General features: G+C 51.7%; 1 protein-coding gene across 1 annotated transcript; it reads right to left on the bottom strand.

Annotated features, from left to right (window-relative positions):
* Nucleotides 1-7,048: 7,048 nt before the first annotated feature.
* On the bottom strand, nucleotides 7,049-8,869 carry LOC306815448 (olfactory receptor 14A16-like). The gene is made up of 2 exons (XM_079332007.1): nucleotides 8,834-8,869; nucleotides 7,049-8,036 (listed from the first exon to the last, which is right to left on the bottom strand). The coding sequence occupies exon 2, from the start codon at nucleotides 8,011-8,013 to the stop codon at nucleotides 7,081-7,083; it is 933 nt and encodes a 310-aa protein (XP_079188133.1). The 5' UTR covers nucleotides 8,014-8,036; nucleotides 8,834-8,869; the 3' UTR covers nucleotides 7,049-7,080.
* Nucleotides 8,870-12,909: the final 4,040 nt, after the last annotated feature.

Raw genomic sequence — 12,909 nt, 5'->3', positions numbered from 1 at the left:
AATCAAACTATGCTTTATCAATCACACTGATTGGTTGCATATTTCCCTCTCTGCAGTTCCTCCACATTATACCAGTTCAAACAAAAGCTATCTTCATCTTTGAAAACAGAGGTTTTTCTTCTTCTCTTTGCTGGGGGGCAGCAGGAATCTTCATCTCTCCTTTTTATTCAAACTTATGGGAACACAACTCTTTCCACATCTGCTCATTTCAGCACAAATGCCTTTGCTCATACCTGCAATTAAACCTGTAATCTCTATGTGCTATAGGGAAATGAGTCTCTTCTCCATAGCTTAAAAAAAAGAAATTTTAGTCCATGACTCTCCTCTTTCCCTCATCTGGGGCCTGACTCTTCCCTTTGTCTGACCTTGGTGTTTTCATATTGTTTCTGTGCATATGTTCATCTTGGTCCTTTTCTTTCACTCAGGACAAAGATCAAAGTGTCTGCAAGTCTCATTCTGGGCAGTGAAAGAGTTAATATCTCACTCAGGCAGTGGCTGGAGCAGTTGGGATGGAGCATTTCAGACCAGGAGGGCCCGGCTGCCCGGAGCTGCTCTCCTGGTGAAAAAAAAACCCTGCGGACCAGGGCAGGGCAGGGTTTGAATGTCGGCTCGATGTTCTGCTGAGCCATGGGCTCCTTGGCTGTGCCAGGGGAAATCTAAGGTCTTGGCAGTGGTGTGGCCCTTGCCCCCCCCCGCCGTTTCTATTGGGGGCTCTGTTGAAAATGGGGCCCAGAGTCAGAGCCCAGCCCTGGCCCATGCCCAGCCAGGCCTGTGGGCTGCACGGAGGGGCCTGGACCATCATTACCTGTACTGAGGCCAGAAGTGAAAGAGAACTTTCTCAGCGTTTTTTCACCTTTACATGTGTGTTTCACAAAGAACCTTTCCCATTGGTGTAATGTGGGAATATTTAAAATCAGAAGGTTTTGGGAAAGCTGAAAAAAAGCAGGCCTCAGAGATGACAGAACCGCAATTAGAGCTAAGCAGAAAGCATAAGGCATGTCAGCAGAAAAGTTAGCCTGCGAGAGATGATCAGATGGATTTGGACACATAGAAAGGATCCCAGCCAATGCATTCAACCCTAAGGGCAGAAATGGTTGTGTTAAGACACCAACCAATCACATGTGTTTATCTGGGACATTCAAACCCTCAATTAAGAAGAGTCCCAGACAATAAAGGAAGCTTTAGTCATATGGATCACTTAGGGTTCGTGTGACCTCTGTTTCCCACCACAACCTGAATTGAGGTGTGGTCAGTTGGAGTGTTCAGTTAGGTGGTCAGTGCGGATGTGGTCAGTGGTTTGGTCACTGGGGTGTTGTCTGTGGGTTTGGTCAGTGAGTGAGGTCAGTGGACCATGGTCATTGCAGTGGTCAGTGAGGTGTGATTGGTGGGTGTTGCCAGTAAGTGTGGTCATTAAGAAGGGGAGTGAAGTGTGGTCAGTGGTTGTGCTCATTGGAATGGGAAGTGAGTATGGCCAATAGGTGTGGTCAGTGTAAGTGGCTGGTGAGGTGTGGCCAGTGGGTGTGGCCAGTGGTTGTGGTCATTGAGTATGGTCAGTGGTTGTGGTCATTGGGTGTGTGGTGAGTTGGGTGGTCATTGGGGTGTGGACAGTGGGTGGTGGGCTGAGTGGATGTACTCAGTGGGTGTGCTCAGTGGAGGTATGGTCAGTTGGGTGGTAAGTGGGATGTAATCAGTGGGTGTGGTTAGTGGGATGTGAGCATTTTGGCAAAGGGTGCAGCCAGTCTGTATGGTCAGTGGTTTATGGCCAGTGGTTGTGGTCAGTGGTGGTGAGGTCAGTTGGGTTCTCAGTGGGTGTGGGCAGTGGGTGTGGGCAGTGGGTGTTGTCATTGTGTGTGGGCAGTGGGATGTGATCAGTAGCTATGGTCAGTGGATGTGGTCAATTGGGAGGTCGGTGGGGCTTGGTAACTGGGTGTGGTCAGTTGGATAGTCAGTTGTTGTGTCCATGGGTAGTGGTCAATGGGTGCAGTCAGTGGCAGTGATCAGTGGGGTGTGGTCAAAGGGTGTTGTCTTAAGGGTAGCCTGCAGGGTAGTCAGTGGTTGTGGTCAGTGGTAGAGTGGTCAGAGGATGTGGTCAGTGTGGGTGGTCAGTGGGAGGTGGACAGTGGTGTGTGGGACAAGGGTATGGTCAGTGGTTGTGGTCAGTGGGTGTGGTCATTTCTCAGGACCATATGGTTGGGTCAGTGGGGTGGTCATTGTGTTTGGTCAGTGGGGAACATCAGCGGGAGTGGGAAGTGGGGCGTGTGAGTATTGGTGGCCTGGAAGTAGGTGTAGTCAGTGAGGGTGGTCAGTGGATGTGGTCAGTGTATGTGGTCATTAAAGTGGTCAGGGGGTATGGTCAGTGGTTGTGGTCAATGAACATGGTCAATTCGGTAGCTGAGTAGGGGTGGTCAATTGGGAGGTCAGGGGATGTGCTGGTTGGTGCGGTCAGTTGAAGGTATGGTCAGTTTTTCAGTGGAGTGTGGTCAGTGTGTGTGGTCAGTGGGCTACGGTCATTGAGGTGTGGTATGCAGAGGTGGTCTGTCGGTGTGTTTACTGGGTGTGGTCAGTGGTTGTGGTCAGTATGGGAGCTCAGTGAGGTCTGATCAGTGGGTGTTGCCATATGGGATAGTCAGTGGCATGGTCAATGGGAGTGGTCAGTAGGAGGTGGTCAGTGGTTTTGGTCAGTGGCAGGGTGGTCAGTTGGGTGGTCAGTGGGTGTGGTCTGTGGGGTGTGAGCAATGGTGTCTTTGCAGTGGGTGTGGTCAGAGGGTTGTGGTCAGTAGGATGTGGTCATTCGGTTGTGGTCAGTCGGGGTGGTCACTGGGTACATTGAGTGTGGTCAGTGGGAGTGGTCAGTGGGTGTGTCCCTTTGGGGTGATGAATGAGAAGGTGCTTGGCCAAGGCAAAAGGAGGCTCCCTGTGTGCCCTGCTCCCCTCTCCCTGAGCTCCTGAGAGCTCTGCAGCCCCTGCTGCCATCCCATCTGCCCAGGCCAGCACAACAGCCCCGGCCTTGGGGCTCTCCAGTGCTGGGGCAGCCACAAAGCTGTGCCCACTTCTGTTCATTGCTGCTCTGATGAGGTTGGATCCTCAGCCACTTGGAGGCTGTTGATGAATTTTACTTTTCCAGAGGCCTCTTCTTTCTTGAGCTCCTCAGTTCAGGAATTCAGTGACAAAGGTTCATAAATATTTGTTGAAAACACCAGAACAAAAAAAGCCCCTGGGAATTATTTCAATTCTCAATTCTTCTGTGGTTAATTAGAAAGATTTCAGAAGTGTATTCCAAGTAAATATACTATATTGAAAACAATACAGAGAGAACAGTTTTGTCCTGTTGTCTTTTCCTGTTTATGGATTGATATCAGCCATATCCAATTGATATTGACCCCCAGCACCTTCTAATGAAGGCTGAACGGATATGAAAATCAAGACCCTTCATGGCTGACATGACAATTGATCAGATTTTGTCCCCACACCCTTGCCACCATTTTCCTCATCCCACCCCTAGAACTTTTATGGATCAGGGACAGAGTTGCCACCAGGATCAGGGCAGTGATTCTTCCCCTGTGCTCAGCACTGGTTGGGCAGCACCTCGAGTGCTGTGTCCAGTGTCTACCAATTTAGGAAGCACCTGGAGAGACTGGAGCATATCCAGAGAAGGGTAACAAGGCTGGTGAGGGGTCTGGAACACAAGTCCTGTGAGGAGTGACTGAGGGAGCTGGGGATGTTTATCCTGGAGAAGAGCAGGCTCAGGGGAGACCTCATCACTCTCTACAACTCCCTGACTGGAGAGTGCAGCCAGATGGGACTCAGGCTCTTTTCCCAGGGAACAGAAACAGGACAGGAGGACACAGCCTTAGTCTGCACCAGGGGAGGTTTAGGCAGCACATTAAGAAATATTCTTTACTAAGAGTGTGATTGGGCATTGCATTGGACTGCCCAGAGAGGTGGGTGTGTCATTGTACCTGGAGGTGTTTCAGGAAAGACCAAATGTGGCACTGAGTGTTGGGTCACAGGTTGGACTTGATGCTCTCAAAGTTTTTTCCAGTTTGGGTGATTCTGTGATGATTGTGACACTGCAGGGCCCTGGGGAAGCAAAGGGCCATTGTGACACTGCGGGGCCTTGTGGAACTGAGAGGACCAGAGTGACACGGTGTACGACATGGCACCACAGAGCCAAGGGGCCACTGTGACACTGTGGGGCTACATGGAAGCAAGGAGTCCATTGTGACAGTCTGGGCCTTCATGGAACCACAGAGGCCATTGTGACACTGCAGGGCCTTGTGAAACCAAGGGGCCATTTTGACACTGTGGGACCAAGGAGAGCCTTGTGAGAGCCTGGGGCCAATGGAATCTAGGGGCCATTGTTCCACTGCAAGGACTCTTGGAACTAAGGAAGTAATTGTGACACTGTGGTGCCCCATGGAACCAAGGGTCCCTCCTGACACTGCAGGATCTTGTGTAACCAGGGCTCCATTGTGACACTGCAGCACCAAGGAATTCATGGTGGCACTCGGAGGCCTCATGGAACCAAGAGGCCACTGTGACACTGCAGAGCCTTGTGGGACCATGCACAGCATTGTGACAGAGCAGGACCTCGTGTAATAATGGGGCCATTGTGACACTGCAGGGCCCATGGAACCAAGGGGCCAGTGCTGCTCCTCAGGGACTCCTGGAATGAAGGAAACATGTTTGACACCATGGTGACTAAGAGGCCATTGTGACACTGTGGGACCAAGGAGATCATTGCAGGACTGCGAGACCTCATGGAACCAAGGATCCACTGTGGTAACACTGTGAAGCCAAAGGATCTGAGGGACTTTGTGATGCCAATGGCTCCCAAGGAACCAAAGGGATATTGTGACACTGGAAGGCCTCATGGAATCATGGAGACCATTGTGACACTCTAGGGCCTCATGCTACCCAGGTGACAACAAGCCAGCTGGGATTCAAACCTCCCTTGAGACTCAGACAAACTGGATCCAGGGCCCAAATCCAACAAGGTGAGGTTTAACAAGACCAAGAGCTGGGTCCTGCACTTGGGCCACAAAAAGCCCTGAAGTGCTCCAGGTTGGAGACAGAGTGGGTGGACAGCAGCAAGGATGAAAGGCACCTGGGGGCACTGATGGACAGCAGGCTGGACATGAGCCAGCAGAGTGCCCAGGTAGTCAAGAAGGCCAATGGCTCCTGGCCAGGGTCAGGAACAGTGTGGCCAGCAGGAGCAGAGCAGTGATTCTTCCCCTGTACTCGGCACTGGTGAGGCAGGACCTTGAATGCTGTGTCCAGTTCTGGGCCCCCCAATTTAGGTAGGATATGGAAGGGCTGGAGCATGTCTAGAGAAGGGCAACAAGGATGGTGAGGTGTCTGGAACACAAGTGCTGTGGGAGTTGGGGTTGTTTATCCTGGAGAAGAGGAGGCTCAGGGAGAAAAGGTGTTGTAAGGGCACAGGTTGGACTTGATGATCATAAAGTTTTTTCCAGCCTGGCTGATTCTGTGATTCTCTGAAACCACACCTGGAGTAGCTGCAGGATGAGCCCTGGCCCTCCTCTTCAGAAAGTCCAGCAGCCCAGGTCCCTCACCTTCTCCACACAGGCCCCAAAGCCCATCCTGTCAGTCCTTCAGAGCCTCTCCAGCCCCTCCTCACTGCCCAGAACAGGGAGTCCCATACCCAGACACAGCAGCCCAGATGTGCCCCCCTGGCCTGTGGTGCCTGTGTCAAGGGAGCAGCACGAGGCACTGCAGGACCCTGCAGACAATTCCTGAAGCACTTGTAGGATGATCCTGCTCGCCAAGGGATGTTCTCATGGTGCCAACACAGGAATTGAAAAAGGGGTCCAGAGAGGAAATGGCAAACAGGGATGGGCTGTATACAGGAGAGGGTGGAAAAATGGGCAAGAGGAAGAAATACGGATCAGAAAAGAAGAAAGAAAGCAAAGGTGAAGCAAAGAAAATGCTCAGGGCAGTTTAGGAGTGGCTGCCAGGCATCACTGGCTCTGTGCAACAGCATCTTCAGTGGGACTGGAAACTCAGAGCTCATGGAATAAACTTTCTGGCTGACTTCAGAAGCCAGGAAAATATCAGTGGTTTCTCTCCCATCCCCCAGCCCTTGCTGGCCCCAGAGGCTGATGGCATTTGTGCTCACTCAGCTCCATCTCCCTACATCAGCACCATGGGGGTGCTGATGCCTGCTCTGTGCAGTGCAAACAGGGGCTCCTGAGCCAGTGCTGCCATGTCTGTGCCTGCAAGGATGCGGCACCTGAGTGAGCTGGGGGAGAGGCCAGGGCTGTAGAGGGGGGATGTTGTTGGCAGGTGCATGAGGAGGCTCTGGGACGCTGCCCTGGGCTGTCCAGTGCAGTGGGGATGGATCAGCCCCTGCTCTGCTGCTCCTTTCCAGAGTCTCCCCCTTGCAGGGACCTTGCAGAGCACCAGCCATGCTGTTTGCCCCCAGCCTGCCCACGGCCAGCCTGGGGCTGCTCACAGTGGTTTTCTCTGATCAGCATTGGCCTGGCCAAGTGCTGTGGAGAGAGCCTGGCCAAGGAGCCTGGAGCCCCCAGGCCCTGCCCTGAGGCATCAGCGCTGCCCCAGCAGTGCCCATGTCCTGTCCCTGCTGCAGCCCCGGCACTGCCACCCCCAGGGCTGTGCCCAGCCCAGAGAGCACTCAGGCCCTGCAGCAACACGAGGGGCAGGAGGGCAGTGGGGCAATGGCACAGGAGCAGCACTGGCAACACCAAGTGCTGCTGCTGCTGGGCACAGCTGCTGTGCCAGCAATGATCTGCCCCAGCTCTGCACACAGATATTGCTGCTGCAGCTACAGAAAAGGGAACAAAAGGGGCATCTCTGGAGAAAACTTTGCTGGGAGAGAAATCCTTCAGTGTATTTAAAGCCACGAATACTGCAACCCTATATTGACACATTTTGTGGCCACAGGGAAGGTGGAGATCCCTAATCAGCAACGGAACACAGAGTGGATTGTTTATGGAAAATATGATAAAACTAAAACAAAGGAAAAATAACCCACAACCAAACCAAGAAGAAGTATCAAAGATGACTTTTATTACAAGTGATTTGCAAAAATTGGCCAGCAGTTTAATGTTCCTGAAAGCAGCCAGTCATCAGTGTCCACACTGCAGCCTGGAGCTCCTGGTTCCTCAGGCTGTAGATGAGGGGGTTCAGGGCTGGAGACACCACTGAGTACAGAACTGACACTACCAGATCCACGGATGGAGAGGAGATGGAGGGGGACTTCAGGTAGGCAAAAAAGCCAGTGCAGATAAACAGGGAGACCACAGCCAAGTGAGGGAGGCAGGTGGAAAAGGCTTTGTGCCGTCCCTGCTCAGAGGGGATCCTTAGAACGGCCCTGAAGATCTGCACATAGGAGAAAATAATGAACACAAAGCATCCACAAGTTAAACAGGCACTCACAGAAAGGAGCCCAAGTTCACTGAGTTGGAATTTGGAGCAGGAGAGCTTGAGGATCTGTGGGATTTCACAGAAGAACTGGCCAAGGGCATTGCCCTTGCAGAGCGGCAGGGAAAATGTATTGGCTGTGTGCAGCAGAGCATTGAGAAAGGCACTGACCCAGGCAGCTGATGCCATGTGGGCACAAGCTCTGCTGCCCAGGAAGGTCCCGTAGTGCAGGGGTTTGCAGATGGACACGTAGCGATCGTAGCACATGATGGTCAGGAGGGAAAACTGCGCTGAAATGAAAAACATCACAAAAAACACCTGTGCAGCACATCCTGCGTAGGAGATGTTCCTGGTGTCCCAGAGGGAATTGTGCATGGCTTTGGGGACAGTGGTGCAGATGCAGCCCAGGTCAGTGAGGGCCAGGTTGAGCAGGAAGAAGAACATGGGGGTGTGCAAGTGGTGGCCGCAGGCTACGGTGCTGATGATGAGGCCGTTGCCCAGGAGGGCAGCCAGGGAGATGCCCAGGAAGAGGCAGAAGTGCAGGAGCTGCAGCTGCCTCGTGTTTGCCAATGGCAGCAGGAGGAAGTGGCTGATGGAGCTGCTGTTGGACATTTGCTCTGTCTTGGCATGGGCATCTGTAAGAAAAGCAATCATGGAATAGTACAGTTTGGAGATACTTTAAATATCCCAGCCCAGATTGGTGGCTCTTTCCCCCCCTGCCTGCCCAGGGCTCTGCTGCCTGGAGCTGTCCCTGCCATCAGCTGTCCCTGTGTCGGGGCTGGGTCCTGCCAGTGCTGCCAGAGCCCAGCCCAATCCTGGGAGCTCAGCTGTGCCCTGCAGACCCCTCCAAGCACAGGGCGCTGCCCAGGGCCAGCTCTGCCTCTGCAGGCTCTGTTGGCAACATCACAGCAACCCAGAGCAGGCTGGAAAAGAGACACTGATGCTGCCTAAAAGGGACCCTGTGCTGATTTCTTCCTATGCCTGCTTTATTCAGACTTAAGAGAAATTGTTATTTTTCTCAACCTAAACAGAAAGACAAATATCAATGTGCACTTTCCTATCCAGACAACATAGAGAAATAAATTATAAAGTCAAGATTTTCCCTTTTATGCCACCTCTGCCTCACTCTGCTCCTTATGTAATCTAGTCGGAAATATTCTGGAGGTAAATGTCATGCTGGGAGCAGCCCTGAACAATGCAGCATCCTCACCAAGCAAGGAGAACACTTCCAAGCCTTACCACCTGTATCCTTCCACCCAGACCTTGTTCCCCAGTGCTGGAGCAGCTCCCAGGGCTGGCTGAGAGCTGTCCTTGGCAGGCTGCAGAGTCCCTGCCCCAGCACAGCTCCCTGGGCTGCAGGACCCTGGTCTGCAGCACAGCCCTGGGCACCCCTGGCTGCTCTACACAAAAGATAATCAGAGAAGGTACTCACAGAGTCTGTAGGCATTGGGATGTTGCAGCTTTAGGAGATCTCTGCAGGAGCTGCAGCTGCATGACAATGCAGCCAGAGGATTCCTGTATCAAAGGCTGCGAGTAATTCTGCCCCAGTCACTTCTGAGCACTACCCCAAACCTGACTGATTGAAGCTCTCTGTGCCTCTGAGCTGTGCCCAGGTGGCTGCAGGCAGTGCCCTAGCCATGCTGGGCTAGAAGAGGAACTGCTCCACAGCAGAAATGTCTTTTTGAAGCTCTTCTTGATTGCCAGGATCAGCATCTGTGCCAGGAGTCCAACCCAGCTCAGCAGCACAGACAGCACGAGGACTTTGATGTAAACACCATCAAAGCCCTGAGAGGGTCATTAGACTCAGTCCCTTAGAGAATGTTCAAAAAACTTCTCAAGAACTCAAAGCAAGATTGAAACTCCAAAGTTTCTTGAAGTTTTAATGGGTCCCACTGAGGGACCCGACTGACAAAGTGTTCCCAAGTTCCAGTTTGAGCAGAACACTGGTGGCTCTGATGACAAGTGGAGACAAACGAGGGAAAGCTGTTACTGATGCTGAGCAAACCTGGATGTGTTTCAGGAATGCAAAAGGCCAAGGACTGAGCCCCAGCCCTTGGCAAGGCAGATCCTGTCCCTCCCTCATTGCTCGGGGCTCTTCCTGGGCCACTGGGCTCTGGGGATGTGCAATGCCAAGGGCAGGACCACGGGGCAGCCCTTGCCAGGCTGCTGAGCAAGGACAAGGAGGCAATGAGGCCCCAGCACAGCAAGGCTCACTTGTCCCCTGCTGGCCTCAGGCCCAGGGCCAGCAGCCCTGGCCCAAGTGCTGCAGCAGTTGGCTCTGGCAGGGCCTTTCAGCTGCTGCCCATCCCTGTGCCCTCTGCAGCCCAGGCTGTTTTACGGTGTCCATGCCCTGCGCCTCTGTCCCTGCAGGCTGTCGTCATCCCCCGGCTGCCCCACCTCGCTGGCCCCTTCCTTTGCTGGCAGCTCTGCCTCCTGCCTGCCTCTGCCTGGCCACACAAAACTTGGATGACTTTCTTTCTTTTGCTATTTTCTAGTACTTCAGTAGGATCCACCATCTCTGAAACCAGCCTTCAATCCCCCCCAGGGATTGCTGTCTTCAGTCTCCATCCCACTGAGCACAGACTTCCTTTGTCCCTGTACAGTATTCATGTGTTGGGTTCTCCAAATACCACTTTGGGAGATCTCTGGGCCCTCTCCAACATGTTGTGAAATCAAAACTTTCAGCTCGTAGTCTAAGAAAAGCACTGGAGGAACAAGACCAGCCAGATCTCTCTGTTCTATCTACTTTTGTCTGGGAGAAATCCTAGGCGTGATAGAATTTGGGAGGCTAAATCCAAATTTTGGCCCTGGCCCCCAGATGAGAAGGGCAGTTATTTTCCATAGGAAGGAAGGAACGGAGCCCCAGTGTTTGGTGGTAGATGAGACACAGCCTGCAGGAGGCCAAGGCCAGCCAGAGCTGTCTGTCCTGGCAAATTCTGGCTGGGACAGCCTTTCTATACAGGGAACTTTATAGACAGAGAACCACTTTCAGCCATGAGCACCTAGAAAGAGGAATGGTTCTTTTCTCAAGGAAGGAAAGCACAGGGCCCCAGTGCTCCAAGGGCTGATGAGAGGAAACCCTCTACTTGCCAGGATTAGTCAAACTTTCCAGGTGGCCCCCAGGAGGACCAGAGCAGCCAGACCTGTTCCATGTCCCCTTGGTTCCATGGGGCCCCACAGTGTCACAATGTTCTTCTTGCTACTGCAGTATTACAATGACCCCTTGGCTCCATGAGGCCCTGCAGGCTCACAATGGCCCTTTGGTTCCATGGGGCCTCACAGTGTCACAATGGCCTCCATGATTCTGTGGGGCCTGGCAGTGTCACAATGGTCTCCATGGACCCACGGTGCCCTGCAGGATCACAGCAGCCCTTTGGCTGCACAGGGCCCTGTAATGCAGCAATGGCCTCTTGGTTCCACAAAGCCCTGCTGCTTCACACTGCCCTTTGGAACCATACGGCCCAGCAGTGCCACAGTGATGTCCTTGGTGTCACTTGGTGCCACCCCTTAATTTCAGAAGGCTCCACAGTGCCACAGGTCTCCGTGGTTCCATGAGGCCCCTCATTTTCACCATGATCTCTACAGGAGAGCAATGGAGCCTCAGTGTTTCAGGGACTGATGAGCTGTAGCCACCAGAGGCCAAGGCCAGAAATACCTGTCTGTCCAGGAAGGTTTGTCTGAGAGCAGCTTTTGGATATTTGAAGTTTTGTATGTTGAATCCAAATTTTTCCATAGAAAGGAAATCACTGAGCCTGCTGTTTGGAAGGCAGGTGAGAGCCAGCCCTCAGGAGGCCAAGGTCAGCCAGACGTGTCTGTAATGACAGCTTTTGTGTAGGAGAAGTCTTTGGATATAGGATTTTAGAGGTGGAATCCTAATTTTGGCCATAAGCACCTGGAGAAGAAAGATGGTTCTTTTCCATGGGAAGGGAAGCATGGAGACCCAGTGTTTTAGGGCAGAATACACATGGCCACAAGAGGCAAAGGCCAGCCAAAGCAGCCTGTCCAGGTAGCTTTTGTCTGGGAGAAACTCTTGTGTTAAGGAATTTCGGGAGGAAATGGTCCATATTTGGCCATGGGTGCCTGTGCAGGAGGGACAGTTCATTTCCATAGGAAAGAAAGCACTGAGCCCTAGTGTTTGAAGGCAGATGACAGCCAGCCCTCAAAAACACAAGGCCAGCCAGACCTCTTGGAAATGGCAGCTTTTGTCTGGGAGGAATCCCTGTATATTGACAATTTTGGAGGGGGAATCCCATTTTCGCAATGGATGCTTGAATGAGAAGAGCAGTCCTTTTCCATTTGAAGGAAAGCCCAGAGCCCCAGTGTTTCAGGAGAACATGACAAGAGCAGGGCAATGGGCATGCCAAGGGCAGTTGGACCAGTCAGGCCAAGCCAACCAGACCTGTCACCTGTTCCCTTGTTTCCATGGGGCCTTGCTGTGTCACAATGGTTGTGTCATATTGGATCCTTGGTTCCATGAGGCCCAGCTGTTTAATGTTGGCCTCTTGTTTCTGTGGGGCTCCACAGTGTCACAATGGTCCCTTACTCTTATGAGGCCTTGCAGTGTCTCAGGGGTCTCCTTGGTGCCACAGTATCACAATGGACCCATGGTTTCATGGGGGTCACAATGGCAGAAGAACCTCCTTGGTTCCATGAGGCCCTGTAGATTCAACAAGGCATCAAAGCATCATCATGGCTTCCAGGATTCCATGAGACCCTGCAATGTCAAAAATGGACCTTTGGTTCCATGGGACCTTGCACTGCTACATGAATCCTTAGTTCCATGGGGCCCTGCAGTGTCACAATGGACTCCTTGATTGCATGAAGCTGCAAAGTGTCATAGTGGCCCTTGGTTCAGTGAGGATTGTGAGGCCTTAAGATTTTAGCCTTTATATTTTATATTATTTATATTTATTTTCTTAGATTTTAGCTTTTATATTTATATTTTTTATTTTATATTTTTATTTTCATATTTCTATTTTATATTTCAAATCCTGTACTGAATTAATGAATAACTCAAAACTCCATATAATTCTCTTAGTTAGCTGTCTTCACATTTTGGTCAGACAAAACAATTCCTCTGAAACTCAAGGATGCCCTACAACCTCAGGCTCTGAAAAGTAGAAACAAAAGTGAATTGGGAGGGAGCAAACTGGGGGAATAGGACTTCATTATTTGAAGCTGTAATTGGAGGATTAACACTGATATATCAATGGACCAGGCTTATATGTATCTGAAAAACTTGTCACCATCATCCATCTTGAATGCAGCCTCTGGGAGGCTTTTGACTGCTTAAGGTGTATGTATTGAAGGCCTTTAACAAATACCCGCTTTATTCTCTTCTCCTTGTCCAGCCTCTGTTCTAGGTAGCCATTCCAATGCATTGCCTGTAGTGTCGCAATTGTCTCCATGATTCCATAAGGCCCTGTGTTGCCATGAGAAAGATTATGGAGTGGCGAAAAAACAGCAACCAGATACTGTCTTGCTTGGTGCAGAAAAGAGCAAGAAAGA

Source organism: Erithacus rubecula, assembly GCF_903797595.1.
Source record: "Erithacus rubecula genome assembly, contig: scaffold_134_arrow_ctg1, whole genome shotgun sequence".
Taxonomy (NCBI): Eukaryota; Metazoa; Chordata; class Aves; order Passeriformes; family Muscicapidae; genus Erithacus; species Erithacus rubecula.
Note: the sequence above shows the minus strand (reverse complement) of the source record. Positions and strands in the feature narration are given on the sequence as shown.